General features: G+C 41.1%; 1 protein-coding gene across 2 annotated transcripts in view; it reads right to left on the reverse strand.

Moving 5' to 3' along the window:
• Positions 1-19,439, reverse strand: part of LOC106574545 (ATP-binding cassette sub-family C member 4) — a 57,498-nt gene that overhangs the window by 26,209 nt on the left and 11,850 nt on the right. For both annotated transcript variants that reach the window (XM_014150502.2, XM_014150503.2), the window contains exons 7-8: positions 18,819-18,944; positions 64-313 (exon numbers count right to left, since the gene is read on the reverse strand). In XM_014150502.2, the coding sequence (XP_014005977.2) occupies positions 64-313; positions 18,819-18,944 (376 nt within the window). The remainder of the gene's footprint in view (positions 1-63; positions 314-18,818; positions 18,945-19,439) is intronic.

A 19,439-nucleotide genomic window follows, 5' to 3' on the forward strand; every position in this document is an offset into this window, starting at 1 on the left:
AATAACTCATTGCACCTAGGTGAGGCACAGCAGCCATTTTGTGCCAGATGATCTATAGAGTACCTTGATCCTGCGGATACTGATGATGGTCTCGAACACCTTCTCGATGGCCAGTGGGAAGAAGAGGGTCACTGTGATCTTGATGGCACCATACAGAGACACTGCCACAAACACCCGGCTGGCTGAGATGGTGTTCCCCAGGAGGACGTAGACGGTGAAGGTGATGAAGACTATGATCTTACTGGCCGCAAAGAAGGAGGCCATGTTTAGGCCTCGCAGGAAGGAGCTAGACATGATCTTGGAGATCTCTTTCCTGAGGGAAGAATGAAAGTGAAGTCTTTCAATAATAACGCAATAAAACAAAACATTCTGTTACACCTGTTAAATTCAATGGAGTCTTTATAAATCTTTCCTTTAACCTATAAAAGTCTAAGTCGTTGGGGGAGGTTCTACTAAGTTAACATATGGAATCGTCTTTCAATGTTTTGGTACTACTATTGGAGAGCCCTTCTTTGTCTACACCCATTCAGCATTGTTCACACCCTCTTAAGCCTTAGCCCCACCCATCTCTTTAAAGGTTGATCCAACCGTTCTGTACTAACTTGCCAGCTACTTCCAGACATCTAAGAGAAAGAGAACAGCTCACTGAATATTACTCGCCCTATCACTCTGCGGTTTCGCGTTCAGAGCGCACACTGGACGCTCTGGCCAATAAGTAGGATTGTTCCAAAAGCTCTGACCTCACAACTACAGTCAAGCACCCAAGCTAACTGGCTAACATTGGCTAGCTACTTCCAGACACATAATGAGAGAACACCCCACTCTGACCATTTGACTCGCCCTAGCAGAGCTGGTTAGGCTTTTTTCATGTTATCTAGAGCGTTGGTGACTGTAACTGTGCTGCTGGCAACAATCGTTTACTGACACTGGACATATTCAACGGGTGTTGAGCGTTCAAAAATGCATCAGTTATTCTGCGCTCTGGCACACTAAGACGAGAGTCTTTTGTTAAGAAATGTAGCTAGATAGCTAGCTAGGTAAACAATGAATCCCAACGCATGATGTAACGTTACTTAGTGAGCCAGCTAGCTAACGTTAGCTAGCTAGCTAACAGTACACTTTCACTTAAAATGAAAGTCCCCGGCCACTAGGAGTGCCGCCTCTGGATGAGCATTTTCCTGTTTGCTTACGGCCCTATACAGCTTGTTGAGTGCCGTCTTAGTGCCAGCATCGGTTTGTGGTAGTAAATAGACAGCTACAAAAAAATATATAGATGAAAACTCTTTTGGTAAATAGTGTGGTCTACAGCTTATTATGAGATACTCTACCTCAGGCGAGCAAAACCTAGAGACTTCCTTAATATTAGATTTTGTGCACCAGCTGTTATTTACAAATAGGCACAGACCGCCACCCCTTGTCTTACCGGAGGCAGCTGTTCCATCTTGCCGATGGACTGAAAACCCCGACAGCTGTATATTATCCATGTCGTCGTTCAGCCACGACTCGTGAAACATAAGATATTACAGTTTTTAATGTCCTGTTGGTAGGATATCCTTGATCGGAGCTCAATCATTTTGTTATCCAATGATTGCACGTTGGCTAACAGGACTGATGGTGGAGGGGGTTTACTCACTCGCCTACGAATTCTCAGAAGGCAGCCCGACCTCTGCCTCCCTTTTCCAACGTCTTTTCTTCATGCAAATGATGGGGATTTGGGCCCATTCCTGAGAAAGCAGTATATCCTTCGCGTCGGACTCGTTAAAGAAAACATTTTCGTCCAGTTCGAGGTGAGTAATTGCTGTTCTGATGTCCAGAAGTTATTTTCGGTCATAAGTGACGGTAGCATGAGAGAGAAAAATCACGTCTTTACCTTTTTTGTTTAAAAATAATAGTTAATAATTAATATGCTTAACAATAGTAAAGACATTTTCTTTAGTGCCAATGCTGTGCTTCTGAGAAAGGATGGTTCATCTCTTCTACGTTCACTCCCTGCAGCTGGTCTAAGCGTGTAGTCAAGGACATGGGATAGAGATAAACTTGAGGACCAGATAGACCTGTATTGTTTCAATTTCTCTTTGCTTCTGAGTAACCTTGTCACACCACATAAGACAAAGAGCAGAGAAGTGACCACAGTTCTTCAGCTCATCCTGTGGGGAGATAGAAGAGAACGGAGGCTAGCTTGGTAGAGAAGGGAGTAAACGGAACTGCCTTTATCACTTGTTTGTCCACTATGACCCGATACACCTGGCCACAATAAGAGAACAAGGTAGCTCATGATGTCCTGATCCGCCACGGAGGGGTGGAACCAACCATGACTAAGCAGTTTTGTGTTTCTATATAAACCCCATTGCCTCTCTGTATTATTCGAGCTCTCACTCATTTTTATGAGAAGACAGATTTTCGGGATGTCTAGTGGTCTGACAAACAGCGCTGTACCTCTGCCACTTTCCACCGCAGAAGGGTGAAATAGGCCCTTCCGCAAAAAGACCTAACTAGCTAAAAGACAAAGTCAATCGTTTCCTTTAAAATTGCTGTTCATTTTTTAAAAATCGTGTTTGTCCATTTCCCCGTGCAAAAAACAGTTATCTATAGGTTAAACTGGTAGATTTTGATGGGGATTTTTTTAATGTTCATTAGACTGATGCACGGATGCATCAATTGATTTTAACAAAGGTTTTTAACAGATAAAGAAAAATAGAAGAAGAACTGCAGAATGACTATTACAGCTTTTGTGCACTTTGCTGCAGCCAGGAATATGGGAGGTAGAATGTTTTGGGAATGGGAATTCCACAAACGCCCCAGACATTCCACTAAAAGCTACCATAGAATGTAACATTCAATAACATTCAGAGACAAAAACATGCAACTTCTCCTCATGTTAAAGAACAAAGAGAAGCAGAAAGAAGACTACAGCCAGGTCTCATGGCTGGATAGTGTTGGCTGGTCATGGTGAGAGGGATCAGGGAACCAGACCTGTGATGTAACTGAAAGCTGTTTGCTGGCAGCTGGTGAAGTTCATGTGGCTTTGCTCCCTCTGTGAGACCCTGCTAGGGGTGCCTGGCCCTCAGCCAAATACTATAAACCACACATGCAGACACGCATATGTGCCTTCAGAAAGTATTCATACCACTTGACTTGACTCCACATTTTGTTGCGTTACAGCCTGAATCCAAAATGGATTACATTGATTTTATTTCTCACCCATAATATAGCCAATAGCCCATAATGACAAAGTGAAAACATGTTTTTAGAATTTTTTGCTAATTTACATAAGTAAATACTTTGTAGAAGCACCGTTGGCAGTGATTACAGCTGTGAGTCTTTCTGAGTAAGTCTCTAAGAGCATTCCACACCTGGATTTTACAACTTTTCCCATTATTCTTACAAAAAAAAATGCAAGCTCTTTCAAATTTGTTGTTTATCACTGCAAGACAACCATTTTTAGGTAGATTTAATTCCAAACGGTAGCTCGGTCACTGTCTTCTTGGTAAGCAACTCCAGCGTAGATTTGGCCTTTGGTGTTTTAGGTTACTGTCTTGCTGAAAGGTAATTCATCTCCCAGTGTCTGGTGGAAAGCAGACTGAACAAGGTTTTCCTCTAGGATTTTGCTTGTGCTTAGCTCCATTCTATTACTTTTTTATCCTGAAAAACTTCCCAGTCCTTAATGATTAGAAGCATAACCATAACATGATGCAGCTTGAAAATACAGAGAGTGGTACTCAGTAACGTGTTGTATTAGATTTGCAGCAACAGTCTTCGACAACTCATCCACATCGTCTCTGTAATTTACACCATCATGCTTTGCCTTAATGGCAATCGTGTAGGCTACCTCAGGCTTCAGCCTGCGCTTCAGAGGGTATTTCTGTGTGGGAATTGTTGATTTCAATCAAATCATTTCACTATCCATGGCATATTTTTGAATTCCTGGTTTCTCAGCCGGTAACTGTAGGCTATTCAACAAGTGGAATTATTTGTGGAAATCGATGCAAGGGGTGGACCCCGAATACTCGGACGGATCATCATTGTCCACTGTATTTCAATTTGCCAGGGATAGCTACAGGCTACTTGCCCAGCTGATGCTGTCACTGAAATATCACTGTAGCCTACTTTTGTTTCTCATGGCGGCATTTTGATTCCCCCATCATGCTGCCACATCTAGCCATCCAATATATATATATATATATATATATATATATATATATATATATATATATATATATATATATATATATATATATATATATATATTTCTCACCACTCTGCTGACGAGTATTTTTATCTGCTCGTACAGGAGTAATAGAGGCCTGGTGCACTAATTTGGTGGATTTATTTTTATATAAAACTATCTTTTCATTGTGATTTATTATGGGGTGCTGCAGCACCCTCAGCACCCCTAGTTCCCGCAGCTATGACTTTGGCAATCAGATCTGGATGGATCATTGTAAATGCGCGTTTACTAAAATCTCCCTTAGCCCAGGGCTAAGGTGCAATATGAACGTGCCTAATATCTTGTCTTGTGTCAAACTATATTTTTCAGGAAGTACACAGAGATATATCCTCCGCAGGGACAAGGTCGCATTGGCTATATGCTGCTGGTAGTGGCTCGCAAGTATAATCCATGCTTAGCCTATAATCTGACGATATTCATCGTTACTCATTGTTACTTCATTCTTAAGTTCTGCACGCAATGCATAGTCATTATGGCGTAGTCTTCTTTGCAGCGGATATCATGCCTGCACAAATCAATACAATCAAATGTTATTGTCATATGTACAGGATAGACATTCAATGACATAATTACTGGTGGCAATCTTGTTCACTCATCATAGGGCTATGCCAATTTGATCATGTCATGTTGATCTTGTGCAGTGTAGGCATTATGTATGGTTTCAGGTGTGTAGACCACGGGCCTACTCTTTCCCCTTAACATGTTGTGCTGTTTCCTCTTCCCTCGCTATTGCTCTCTCCTCTCTATTAAGTCTATTAGAATGTATGGAACGCCATAACACCGGCACGTCTTTCATGGTCATGGCCGGCCGGCCGGGAGCCATACACTGGTCTACACAGGCTGATTGCTGTCGTGCTGTTCACAGCTATATGATTTGGATAGGAGTGGACTCAGAACTAAGGTGCTGCAGTAACGGCCATTACAATTATCAAGTGCCCCCTCTGCTGTCAAGGCAGGCAATATCAACACCATTTGCTAAACAACATGCAATTTAGCTATCCTTTACAGGGAAAATGGTGCATCTATGCTGTTGGTAGTGGCTCAACGTATGGAACGCTATATAACACTGGCGTGTCATCCATGGTCGTACCCTGCCGGGTATGAGAACTCCCGTCCACTGATCTACACAGGCTGAGTACTGTTCAGAGCTACTTGGCTGCATAGTGGACTCTACTAAGCTGAACTCAAGAGAACTTGTTGAATGGCCTCATCGACAATCCATCGCAACAATCGTGGTCTGTAAACTAGTCATTCATATTTGATTTTAAGTAACCTTGCTCAAGTGGAGCTTTGCAACATTAGTCATTTGATCAATTGATTCATCAGCAACTCAAATATGTCATCCATGCTTTATGAGCTCAGTAGACCTACTGCTGCCTTTAACTCTCATCACTCTTGGCATTTTTATTTAATCTCATCATAAACAAAATGTCTTCCGTTTGCTTGATATCAGCCCCAGCAATCAGTTCTCGAATAATGGAGATATTCTCCAGTAGCAAACTATGTGGCAGGGTGGCCATCGACAGTAATATATCAATCAAGAACTGTGGCTTTCAGCTTCAGTTATGTTGCCTGTAGCTTATTAATGCAATTTATATGGTTTTGTCATCATTCTAATAATTTGTTCTTGTTACAAGTGGAGCTTCAGTCTCTTAAGAATGGGTGATACCTTGCCAAACTGATTCGGGGAAATGTTTCTTTAGGCAAGCTTCAAACATCCTACCCTACTAACAATGGTTTAGTCCCATAGCCACCACCTTCGAGTTGCGAATTCAGGCTACCTAGCAATGGGTATACCACGCTGTTTCTTTTACTGCTAGCGTGCAAGGTTCATCTGGCACCTGCACAGGTTTGGGTAGCACTCAGTTTTTCAAGAGCCTTTTTTTATCGGCTGGTCCCAGTTTCTATGGTCATGTTGCAATAGCGCAAATGTTTATGTCTACCCTAAGCTACTTCCTATTTTCCAGCATATACTCGCAGCCACAGACAAGGTGGTTCCCTCCGCTTGACATCTCCATGAGGTCTTCTTCCTACAGGTTTTTCATGGTTCTTTCACGAGGCTTGGTCGATATACCGAGATATTTGGAAAAATGTTCAATACTGTCAAAACTATTTCTTTGAGGCGATAAAGCAGATTGCGTTCCTTCATTTCACCTGTCACATTATTTTACATTATGAAAGCTTACCGTAGTTCCCCAGAACAGTTGGGCCAGTCACATGTTTGTTTGTAAATAGCACAACGGGAGAAAGCAGGAGCAGGTGAGTCCAGCTGTGTATTGACAGGGGTCACGTTTTACAATTGAAAGTCAACAGTGTTTTTTGGCTTCAATAGAGTGATCAGGGATGTGCAACACTAGTTTTCCTTCGCAGAAAATACATTAGTGCAACACATTCGGCAGAAAATGGCTTCTTTTTCATTATTTGGCTGGCAGCCACACATGTAGGAAAAATGAGCTTACAATGAAAAAGCAAAGTCTTTTTTGAAAAAATGATGCATGCTCATCATATTTCTAATGTTTATCATAGAAAGAATGTAGCCAGCTTGTTAATCTTGCATTTAATGGAGAAAGGTAGGCTGGCTACACCGAGAAAAGTAGCTACACAGACTTTTGGATGCGGTATCTGTACAGCTGCCACATTTGATTTCCTTGCGTTTTCTCTTGTCTCCGTTCTCAGCCTGTCTGCTCCATCCCCATCTTCTCAAAGCAGGCAGGCCCTTTGCCCTACGACTCCAGACTTCACACAGCGTGTACGCATGCTGCTCCAGAGCCAGTACTGTTCTTCCTTTTTTATATTTTTTACCTTTATTTAACTAGGCAAGTCAGTTAAGAACAAATTCTTATTTTCAATGCCTTGTTCAGGGGCAGAAGGACAGATTTTTACCTTGTCAGCTCGGGGATTTGATCTTGCAACCTTCCGGTTACTAGTCTAACGCTCTAACCACTAGGCTACCTGCCACCCACACAAGCATGCGTCAAAACTTTGTTTATTTGCACAATGTCTCTTGTTCAAATTCACTTGTAAATGTCCAAACTCACCAAAACGGACATTTGGTAGCTCCTACCTATATATGCATCATTTTATGAGCTGGATTGCCTATCTTTGCAATTTCTTTATTTTCGTTTGCGCTCGTTAGCATATTAGCTAGCAGCCTCCATGGAAATGTGATATTACTTGTGAAAATGTTGTTAACATTCTAGTAACAGACACCCAATGGTCTTTTTTGCGCCCCCTTGTGTACTAAGCCGGTAATACCATAAATCCTGGGATGAGAGAAGGACGTTATGACGATATGAAAATCTGGATACCGCCCAACCCTAGTGCTCACAACCCCTTCTATCACTCATTTTTAGGGGTTTCTGGTCTTTTCAACTTAAATCACTAGCCCCACTCCTAAGCATTCTAAATTGGCTTCCTGTAGTACTATCATGAAAGTGCGCACTTACAAATATCCTTTTTCTTGCTTTATGTTTATATTTATTCATGCTCCACCATTCATCCCTCCTATTCAACCCTCTCCTTTCTTAAGTAATATACAAAGGTGCCATCTTTCCCCTCTACGCTACATTGGTCTTTAAGAACTGGAGCAGTAACCACCTCGATACATTGGGTTTAATTCCACCATCACTCTCCAGCAACTAGGCCCCTGGCTATGCTCTGCGAGACCTCACTTGTTAGGCCCAATCTATTTGACTTCTCAGCAATGGCTCCTTACCATAGCTATCAATAGCTAATTTAGTTGCCGAGTTTCCAATGACATGCAGGAATGTGGCGGTCATTCATATTACAGCCGGCTTTTGGGTCAGACACCGTTTGACATGCATCCCCATCGCTCGTTTACGACATGTACATCTGGGTGCATGACAGCAAACATCTCATATTAGACTAATCGAATTACAGTGTTGTTGGGTTCTACGTACCATCATACGTAACATTTCTTCTGAATAAATTTGCATGAAAATGCGAGGCACTCAGCAGGTCAACATTTGGCCAGGACTCGGGCAGGTGCCCATATCTTCCAGCATTGCTGTGTGCACTGTTGGGCTCAACGCTCAGTTAGCGTTTCATGTCAATCATACATACAGTGGCAAGAAAAAGTATGTGAACCCTTTGGAAGTACCTGGATTTCTGCATAAAATGGTCATAAAATTTGATCTGATCTTCACCTAAGTCACAACAATAGACAAACACAGTCTGCTTAAACTAATAACACACAAACAATTATACGTTTTCATGTCTTTATTGAACACACCATGTAAACATTCACAGTGTAGGGTGGAAAAAGTATGTGAACCCTTGGATTTAATAACTGGTTAACCCTCCTTTGGCAGCAATAAACTCAACCAAATGTTTTCTGTAGTTATGGATCAAACCTGCACAAAGGTCAGTAGGAATTTTAGGCCATTCATCTTTACAAACTGATTCAGATTAGCAATAATCTTAGGATGTCTGGTGTGAACCACTCTCGAGGTCATGCCACAGTATTTTAAATCGTGTTGAGGTCAGGACTCTAACTGGGCCACTCCAGAAGGCGAATTTTCTTCTGTTGAAGCCATTTTGTTGTTGATTTACTTCTGTGTTTTGGGTCGTTGTTCTTTTGCGTCACCCAACTTCTGTTGAGCTTCAATTGGCGAACAGATAGCCTTACATTCTCCTGCAAAATGTCTTGATAAACTTGGGAATTCATTTTTCCATCGATGATAGCAAGCTGTCCAGGCCCTGAGGCAGCAAAGCAGCCCCAAACCATGATGCTCCCTCCACCATACTTTACAGTTGGGATGAGGTTTTGATGTGCTGTGGCTTTTTTTCTCCACACAGTTTTGTGTGTTCCTTCCAAACAACTCAACTTTAGTTGAATCTATCCACAGAATATTTAGCCAGAAGCGCTGTGGAACATCCAGGTGCTCTTTTGCGATGTTCAGACGTGCAGCAATGTTTTTTTGGGGATAGCAGTGGCTTCTTCCGTGGTGTCCTCCCATGAACACCATTGTGTTTTACGTATCGTAGAATCGCCAACAGCGATGTTAGCATGTTCCAGAGATTTCTGTAAGCCTTTAGCTGACACTCTAAGATTCTTCTTAACCTCACTGAGCATTCTGCACTATGCTCTTGCAGTCACCTTTGCAGGGAGGCCACTCCTAGGGAGAGTAGCAACAGTGCTGAACTTTCTCCATTTGTCTTACCATGGACTGATGAACATCAAGGCTTTTAGAGATACTTTGGTAACGCTTTCCAGCTTTATGCAAGTCAACCATTCTTAATCTTAGGTCATCTGTGATCTCTTTTGTTCGAGGCATGGTTCACATCAGGCAATGCTTCTCGTGAATTGCAAACTCAAATTTGTGTTTTTTTTGGGGCTGGGCAGCTCTAACCAACATCTCTAATCTCTTCTCATTGATTGGACTCCAGGTTAGCGGACTCCTGACTCCAATTAGCTTTTGGAAAATTCATTAGCCTAGGGGTTCACATACCTTTCCCAACCTACACTGTGAATGTTTAAATGATGTATTCAATATAGACAAGAAAAATACAATAATTTGTGTGTTATTAGTTTATGCACACTGTGTTTGTCTATTGTTGTGACTAAGATGAAGATCAGATCAAAGTTTATGACTAATTTATGCAGAAATCCAAGTAATTCCAAAGGGTTCACATACTTTTTCTTGCCACTGTATATGGCATGCACTGTTGGGTTCAATGCTCGGTTAGCGTTTCATGTTAATCATGCATATCTCTTATGGAATGCGTGGCTGGGTAGACATACACGCAGATGTCTCATTTCATCCAGAAACATTCCATATGATACTTTCCAATACAGCATAATTACCGGCCGCAAACTATTCAATAAAATTCCTTATTATATTCTGTCTCTGTTGTCATGTTAAGCCTGTACTCGATTGCAGTTAGCCTAGTGGTTAGAGCATTGGGCCAGTAACCGGAAGGTTGCTGGATCGAAACCCCGAGCTGACAAGGTAAAAATCTGTCGTTCTGCCCCTGAGCAAGGCAGTTAACCCACTGTTCCCTGAAGACGTGGATGTCGATTAAGGCAGCCCCCCACACCCCTCTGATTCAAAGGGGTTGGGTTAAATATGGAAGACACATTTCAGTTGAATACATTCAGTTGGACAACTGACTAGGTATCCCCCTTTCCTGATTGAAATGCCCTTTAAAACCCCCAAGGTCGATGTCTGCGCCCCCGCTGAATCTAATCAGCACAAAAATACCAATAAAAATCAGTCAATTTAAGCAAGAGATATCATTGGATGTGTCTCAACCTGCCTATGACGCACTTCCGCATCTGCGGTAAAAGGTGACAGTCTTCTCACAAAATTGTCTGAAGCATCCAAACTAGAGGTCGACCGATTAATCGGAATGGCTGATTAATTAGGGCCGATTTCGGGTTTTCATAACAATCGGTAATCGGTATTTTTGGCTGCCGATTATTATTTTTTTTTTTTACACATTTATTTAACTAGGCAAGTCAGATTAAGAACACATTCTTATTTTCATGACGGCCTAGGAACGGGGGTTAACTGCCTTGTTCAGGGGGGATTCGGGGATTCGTTTTTGCAACCTTGGTTACTAGTCCAACGCTCTAACCACCTGCCTTACTTTGCACTCCACGAGATGAGATGATAGTTTCCGGATTTTACCATATTAATGACCAAAGGCTCGTATTTCTGTGTGTTTATTATGTTATAATTAAGTCTATGATTTGATAGAGCAGTCTGACTGAGCGATGGTAGGCACCAGCAGGCTCGTAAGCATTCATCCAGACAGCACTTTCGTGCGTTTTGCCAGCAGCTCTTCGCTGTGTTTCAAGCTGTTTATGACTTCAAGCCGGGTGGGTATAACATGTGGAACGTTCCAACAGGAATCTATTCCAAAAACTTCATAAATAACAAGGTTGCCAAAAAACAACGCATACAAAGTTCTATAGCGGCAGAATAAGATACCGGGTAGTGAGTGGTCTATTTCATTGCGTTTTTCACTCATCACGTTTATTCAGAAAAATGTCTGTCCTCACTCTGGTTGCCTATGGACAAACATTAAGAATAAGCCATGTGGTGAGTTGATGCCTATTCGGCAGCCAGTTTAGCTAGGTTTGTATGCGTTGCTACTTTGTATGCGTTGTTGGTTGGCAACCTTTTACTTTACGTTTTTTGGAACAGATTCCTGTTGGAACGTTCCACAAATTATACCCACTCCTTCAAGCCTGTCAACTCCCAAGATTAGGCTGGTGTAACCGATGTGAAATGGCTAGCTAGTTAGCGGGGTGCGCGCTAATAGCGTTTCAAACGTCACTCGCTCTGAGACTTGGAGTAGTTGTTTCCCCTTGCTCTACATGGGTAACGCTGCTTCGAGGGTGGCTGTTGTCGATGTGTTCCTGGTTCAAGCCCAGGTAGGAGCGAGGAGAGGGACGGAAGCTATACTGTTACACTGGCAATACTAAAGTGCCTATAAGAACATCCAATAGTCAAAGGTATATGAAATACAAATCGTATCGAGAGAAATAGTCCTATAATAACTACAACCTAAAACTTACCTGGGAATATTGAAGACTCATGTTAAAAGGAACCACCAGCTTTCATATGTTCTCATGTTCTGAGCAAGGAACTTAAACCGTAGCTTTTTTACATGGCACATATTGCACTTTTACTTTCTTCTCCAACACTTTGTTTTGCATTATTTAAAGCAAATTGAACATGTTTCATTATTTATTTCAGGCCAAATTGATTTTATTGATGTATTATATTAAGTTAAAATAACTGTTCATTCAGTATTGTTGTAATTGAGATTATTAAAAAAAGAAATACATAAATAAATAAATGGGGGGGGGGGGGGAAATCGGCTGATTAATCGGTATCGGCTTTTCTGGCCCTCCAATAATCGGTATTGGCGTTGAAAAATCATAATAAGTCGACCTCTAACCCAACAGTTTGGCATACAAATTAATATGACTCCTGAGAAGATGAGAATCTCACAAACACGTACATGTTGGGGCCTCACAAGACTCATCCGAAGGTCCCCTGGTACCAGTAGAAAAAAATGAATGGAAGTATATATGGAGACTGTTTAGTGCCAAAAATAAAGGGGTTAAATACAGTTGAAGTCTGAAGTTTACATACACCTTAGCCAAATACATTTCAACTCAGTTTTTCATAATTCCTGACATTTAATCAGAGTAAACATTCCCCGTCTTAGGTCAGTTAGGAACACCACTTTATTTTAAGAATGTGAAAAGTAGTAGAGAGAATGATTTATTTCAGCTTTTATTTCTTTCATCACATTCCCAGTGGGTCAGAAGTTTACATACACTCAATTAGTATTTGGTAGCATTGCCTTTAAATTGTTTAACTTGGGTCAAATGTTTCGGGTAGCCTTCCACAAGCTTCCCACAATAAGTTGGGTGAATTTTGGCCCATTCCTCCTGACAGAGCTGGTGTAACTGAGTCAGGTTTGTAGGCCTCCTTGCTCGCACACGCTTTTTCAGTTCTGCCCACTCATTTTCCATAGGTTTGAGGTCAGGGCTTTGTGATGACCACTCCAATACCTTGACTTTGTTGTCTTTAAGCCATTTTGCCTCCATTTTGGAAGTATGCTTGCGGTCATTGTCCATTTGGAAGACCCATTTGCGACCAAGCTTTAACTTCCTGACTGATGTCTTGAGATGTTGCTTCAATCTATCCACATAATTTTCCTACCTCATGATGCCATCTATTTTGTGAAGTGCACCAGTCCCTCCTGCAGCAAAGCACCCCCACAACATGATACATGCTGCCACCCCAGTGCTTCACGGTTGGGATGGTGTTCTTCCGCTTGCAAGCCTCCCCCTTTTTCCTCCAAACATAACGATGGTCACTATGGCCAAACAGTTCTATTTTTGTTTCATCAGGACATTTCTCCAGAAAGTACGATCTTTGTCGCCATGTGCAGTTGTAAACCGTAGTCTGGCTTTTTTATGGTGGTTTTGGAGCAGTGGCTTCTTCCTTGCTGAGCGGCCTTTCAGGTTATGTCGATATAGGACTCGTTTTACTGTGGATATAGATACTTTTGTACCTATTTCTTCCAGCATCTTCACAGGGTCCTTTGCTGTTGTTCTGGGATTGATTTGCACTTTTCGCACCACAGTACGTTCATCTCTAGGAGACAGAATGCGTCTCCTTCCTGAGCGGTATGACGGCTGCGTGGTCCCATGGTGTTTATACTTGCGTATTATTGTTTGTAGAGATGAACGCGGTACCTTCAGGCATTTGGAAATTGCTCCCAAGGATGAACCAGACTTGTTGGAGGTTTACAATTTTTTTCTGAGCTCATGGCTGATTTCTTTTGATTTTCCCATGATGTCATGCAAAGACGCACTGAGTTTGAAGGTAGGCCTTGAAATACATCCACAGGTACACCTCCAATTGACATAAATGATGTCAATTAGCTTATCAGAAGCTTCTAAAGCCATGACATAATTTTCAGGAATTTTCCAAGCTGTTTAAAGGCACGTCAACTTAGTGTATGTAAACTTCTGACCACACACAAATTATTATACAGCTTATTATAAGTGCTCCTAACCGCAGCTTTTTACCTGTAAAAAAGACACCTGTCCACAGAAGCAATCAATCAATCAGATTCCAAACTCTCCACCTTGGCCAAGACCAAAGAGCTCTCCAAGGATGTCAGGGACAAGATTGTAGACCTACACAAGGCTGGAATGGGCTACAAGACCATCGCCAAGCAGCTTGGTGAGAAGGTGACAACATTTGGTGCGATTATTCGCAAATGGAAGAAACACAAAAGAACTGTCAATATCCCTCGGCCTGGGGCTCCATGCAATATCTCACCTCGTGGAGTTGCAATGATCATGAGAACGGTGAGGAATCAGCCCAGAACTACACGGGAGGATCTTGTCAATGATCTCAAGGCAGCTGGGACCATAGTCACCAAGAAAACAATTGGTAACACACTACGCCGTGAAGGACTGAAATCCTGCAGTGCCCGCAAGGTCCCCCTGCTCAAAAATGCATATACAGGCCCGTCTGAAGTCTGCCAATGAACATCTGAATGACTCAGAGGACAACTGGTGAAAGTGTTGTGGTCAGATGAGACCAAAATGGAGCTCTTTGACATCAACTCAACTTGCTGTGTTTGGAGGAGGAGGAATGCTGCCTATGACCCCAAGAACACCATCTCCACCGTCAAACATGGAGGTGGAAACATTATGCTTTGGGGGTGTTTTTCTGCTAAGGGGACAGGACAACTTCACCGCATCAAAGGGACGATGGACGGGGCCATGTACAGTCAAATCTTGGGTGAAAACCTCCTTCCCTCAGCCAGGGCATTGGCTCGTGGATGGGTATTCCAGCATGACAATGACCCAAAACACACGGCCAAGGCAACAAAGGAGTAGCTCAAGAAGAAGCACATTAAGGTCCTGGAGTGGCCTAGCCAGTCTCCAGACCTTAATCCCATAGAAAATCTGTGGAGGGAGCTGAAGGTTTGAGTTGCCAAACGTCAGCCTCGAAACCTTAATGACTTGGAGAAGATCTGCAAAGAGGAGTGGGACAAAATCCCTCCTGACAGGTGTGCAAACCTGGTGGCCAACTACAAGAAACGTCTGACCTCTGATTGCCAACAAGGGTTTTTCCACCAAGTACTAAGTCATGTTTTGCAGTGGGGTCAAATACTTATTTCCCTCATTAAAATGCAAATCATTTTATAACATTTTTGACATGCGTTTTTCTGGATTTTTTTGTTGTTATTCTGTCTCTCACTGTTCAAATAAACCTACTATTAAAATGATAGACTGATCATTTCTTTGTAAGTGGGCAAACGCACAAAATCAGCAGGGGATCAAATACTTTTCCCCCCCACTGTAGCTTAGTAGTAAATATTTCACTGTGTACTTTCACTGAGCTTGTGTCCTCAAAGTGACTACACCTCAGCCATTTAACTACTTTTACCAGAAAGGTGAGATTTTATGCAGCATTGCTAGTTAATATTTATGGCCCTCTCATTATAAATAATTGCTATTTCTGTGAAGCTTGCATTCAATTGTCCCTCCCTGTTGCATACAATACGCTTCCATTCCCCCTGTCAAGGGGATTTGTGGATGATTTAAGATGAAATCGTCAACCCTGTTAAGGTCAAAAGTTACTTTATTTGGCACTTAATAGGGACTTACTATAGTCATTTTACTTAACCTCTTGAGATTTGAAAACATGTATTTTTATTTTTTTATTAAAGGAAAGGTTCACGCATTTTTAATGTTATAATTGTTTTTGTGCATCTCTGAGTGATATTCTATTGATTCTCTGGGTCATTTCATGTTTATCTGAGTTATTGGCGTTCAAGCAGGCAGAAATCCGTCCGGTATGACGTAGCACTGTGATAAAGTCGCTCTCACTACACTGGAAGTTAATAAGGGATATGACTTTTTGATCGTGAAAACGTCTATCATCCGTCAGATTTCAATGCTGGCCGATGCCATAACTCGGATGGATGTCCTCTCTCGAATGAGCCATTGATCATATGTTTACAATATTCCTACCTCGAAAAATGTGTAATTTACGGACAATTCCTTCGACCTCATGGCTTGGTTTTTGCTCTGACATGCACTGTCAACTGTGGGACCTTGTATAGACAAGTGTGTGCTTTTCCAAATCATGCCCAATCAATTGAATTTAGGATGATCAATTTCAATAAATGAAAACAGGATGCACCTGAGCTCAATTTCGAGTCTCATAGCTAAGGGTTTGAATACTTATGCAAATATTTTATAAAAACCTGTTTTCGCTTTGTCAATATGGGGTATTGTGTTCAGATTGATGAGGGAAAAAATGATTTAATCAATTTTAGAATAAGGCTGTAACGTAACAAAATGTGGAAAAAGGGAAGGGGTCTGAATAATTTCTGAATGCATTGTATATCCATATCAATAAATGAGACAAAACAAAATATTGATTAAGTCTTGGCTATAATCTGTCCTGAGTGAAATAGCCATCGGGTCCCAAATGGTAAAGACTAACTATAGCTAATTCTTATTGCCAGATCTGTTTTCCCTATCAGCCACTGCACGTGCTTCTTCAACTATTTTGTTCACATGTTATTTAGAGGCTATATTTAGAGGCCTGTGAGCTAGGGTCTCTTTTTAAAGGGAGCCCTATAATAAAAACAATTAGAGTTCTAAAATTATTCTGTAAGATACCAGTACCCAAAATTATAGCCTGAATTGCAATGCCTACAAGTTGAAGACCTATTTTTTATTTGGATAGGCCTAAATTAAACATTTAATTATTAAAGTGATAGGCTAAAATACTTTGGATAATTTGAATAATTTTGAATACACATGGATTTCAATAAACAAATGGATAAGATTGTTCTATTCTCTTTGATTTAGTTCCTATTGCAACTCAGACAAATGACTGAATGGATGACATACTGACTGAACTGAATGAAGGATGAATTAAATGTTCAAATATGTTAGAATGACAAGTTGCACGCATCATGCATGCTCTGCACTTTATTTGGCTAGTAGGCAAATTGACCTACATTAGGGTATAATGACTGACTGCATGCCTCCAGAAGGGCATCTTCTGAGGCTGAGGGGTGCTCTTCCGAAGGCGCATTGTGTTGCGGTGCTGCATGGAGATCACAAGCTCTTCAACTGGGCAGCAGTGTTGCGATGGAGGGAATAGCCTATAAGGAGACTATCTTATAGGCTACAGAGTTATTGTAGTGTGGGAATAAGCTTATGTCAGACTTAGCCTCTGTTTAACCTCTCCCTTGTTCATTTCTAAGTCCATATGTTCATGACCCGATTCATATAGATCACGTTAAATTATTTTTAATTCATACTAACCCCTCCTACAGATTATGCTTTGGCAAGATTTGGAGTGATGAAATAAATATGAAAATATTCTATAAAAAAAAATATTTTGAGTGGCAAAGATTCCAGTGGTCATAAATAATCCATAGATTCCCCAAACATCTATTATTGTTCTGTTTCAGTATTCCTGGAGGATACTACTGGTTATGATTCATTATTCCTGGAAGATACTACTGGTTATGATTCATTATTCCTGGAAGATACTACTGGTTATGATTCATTATTCCTGGTAGACACTACTGGTTATGATTTCAGAGCCCAGAGAATGGGATGGTGCAATATTAAATTAGTCATATTTTGATAAGGTGCATGCATGGGGATGTGCACATCACCCAGAGAAATGCCCATGCTGTAGAGATACACCTAGCGGACTGAAACTGCACTGTTGAAGGCATAATACAGCTAGTGATGTCTAGACTTGCGCTGGGAAACAAATGCATTACATTAGCTATCAAATGTAAAGTAAACTCAACTGAGTAATAGGGAATGGAGACTTAACTTGAAAATGTGCAGTATACCTCTTCCTGGTTCCCCAACTTACATTTTTTTTATATCGTGTTTTGCTTGTTCGGGTTGCTCTCCTCACAGGCAGTTTTTGGTGAATGTTTTTGTTTGTTGGTGAGATGAAACTGCCAAACCTCTGAAAGGTATTATTGTGCGTCTGAATTGCAACACAAGATTTGTTCAAGTCTAAAATGTTGGTCCGTAATCGTAACATGGTGTTTATATGTTCACAGATGAAATTTCATGTTTACGTTCATGTTTCACGCATGGCTTTTCTTACGATCCTAACAATTTACGTATGGATTTTCTTACGATCCTAATGATAGGTATGTTCAACCTATTGTCAGGTATCTGGCTCCATAAGCGCTCCTTGACGTAGCATGGGCAACATTTTCCATCTCCTCAAATGTATCTGCCGTTGTGAATGTTAAGACCACTCTGTGAGGCACATCAATATACAGGTTGAACATGGTGATATTGTAGACTTCTAAATTGATAGTGCAGATTGTTAAGGTGATTTTACAGCTAACTAGCTACTTCACATGCTGATATTGTCTTTGATATTACTGTGTGTAGCTACATGTGCTATCTAGCTAGCTAGCTAGCCACCCATAGAGAGAGCATTGCATTGTGGATTTTGCCGTTGACTTGAGCTGGAACAGATTTACACAACGATTTTCCATGTTGTTACCAACCTTATTATAACATTTGTTTACAAACAATATTGTTCTCACATATTAGTGTTATTTAACAGTGTAAATTAAAGGAATGAGGGGTTTTGGGTGGATTTCTCCTTTAAGTTGAACATGTGCTCTTTGTGACAGAATGTTAAAATTAGGTGAAATAAGTTACACTACCCAAAAGGTATTCATTTGGTGGAACGACCCATTTACTTTCTGGTCTTTGATATTCCCTTTTGAAAACAACAGGTGCAAACATGCAAAAAGTTATTTTCAATTTAAATCAATACATATTTATTCTCCCATAGGGGAAATTCATGTAAAAATATAGCTGCAAACAGCTATGGCGGGGTTCAAGCACCATGGCTCCATCAGCACCACCATCAAGACAAAATGGACTGTACAAGAAATGTGAATGTTAAAGGGATCAATCCCATCTAGCTGAGAGACCTTGGTTTATCATTCCATTTGTGTATCTAGCTAATAGAAATAAACATATACCATTTGTTACTACTGTAGTTTTTACCTTCGGACTTCATTGACGAGTGCTGAGAAGGGCTTCTCCCAGGCATACATTTTGATGATCCTGATTCCAGACACCACTTCATTCATGGTGCGTATTCTACTGTCAGTGAGGACAGCAGTTTTACTTCTGCAAGAAAAGGAGTTCAGTCAGTTCAGTCATATCTCCTCCTTGTGAATAAAACACTTTCTGACGTTTCCCGAGTTTAACGAACCGACGGCAATGTTTAAATTGCATTTAATTAAGATAACTCTTTAGTAGAATCAGAGAAGTCAGCATTGCTTTAGGGTTTCATAACGCCTAATCAAAACTATTACTTCCAGCACTTGTGTCATTGATCATGTGAACAACTTCCCAAGCAAGTGTTCACGATTCAGTTTTCCAGTCAATATGCCAGCCAACATGTGAAGCTAACTTTTCTTCACGTGCTTGAAGTGTTCCAAGAAGTAATCATTACAGTCAAAACTGAAAAAGGGTTTAAAACATAGACATCATTAACATATAGGTTGACCTAAGGTAGCTCTATGACAATCACTGAAGCATAGGAACCACTCACTGAAACATGTTGCCACCTACAGATAAGGACATAGTCAACTTCTACTAAGAAGACCCCACTCTGACTGT

Source organism: Salmo salar, chromosome ssa16 (assembly GCF_905237065.1).
Source record: "Salmo salar chromosome ssa16, Ssal_v3.1, whole genome shotgun sequence".
Lineage (NCBI taxonomy): Eukaryota > Metazoa > Chordata > Actinopteri > Salmoniformes > Salmonidae > Salmo > Salmo salar.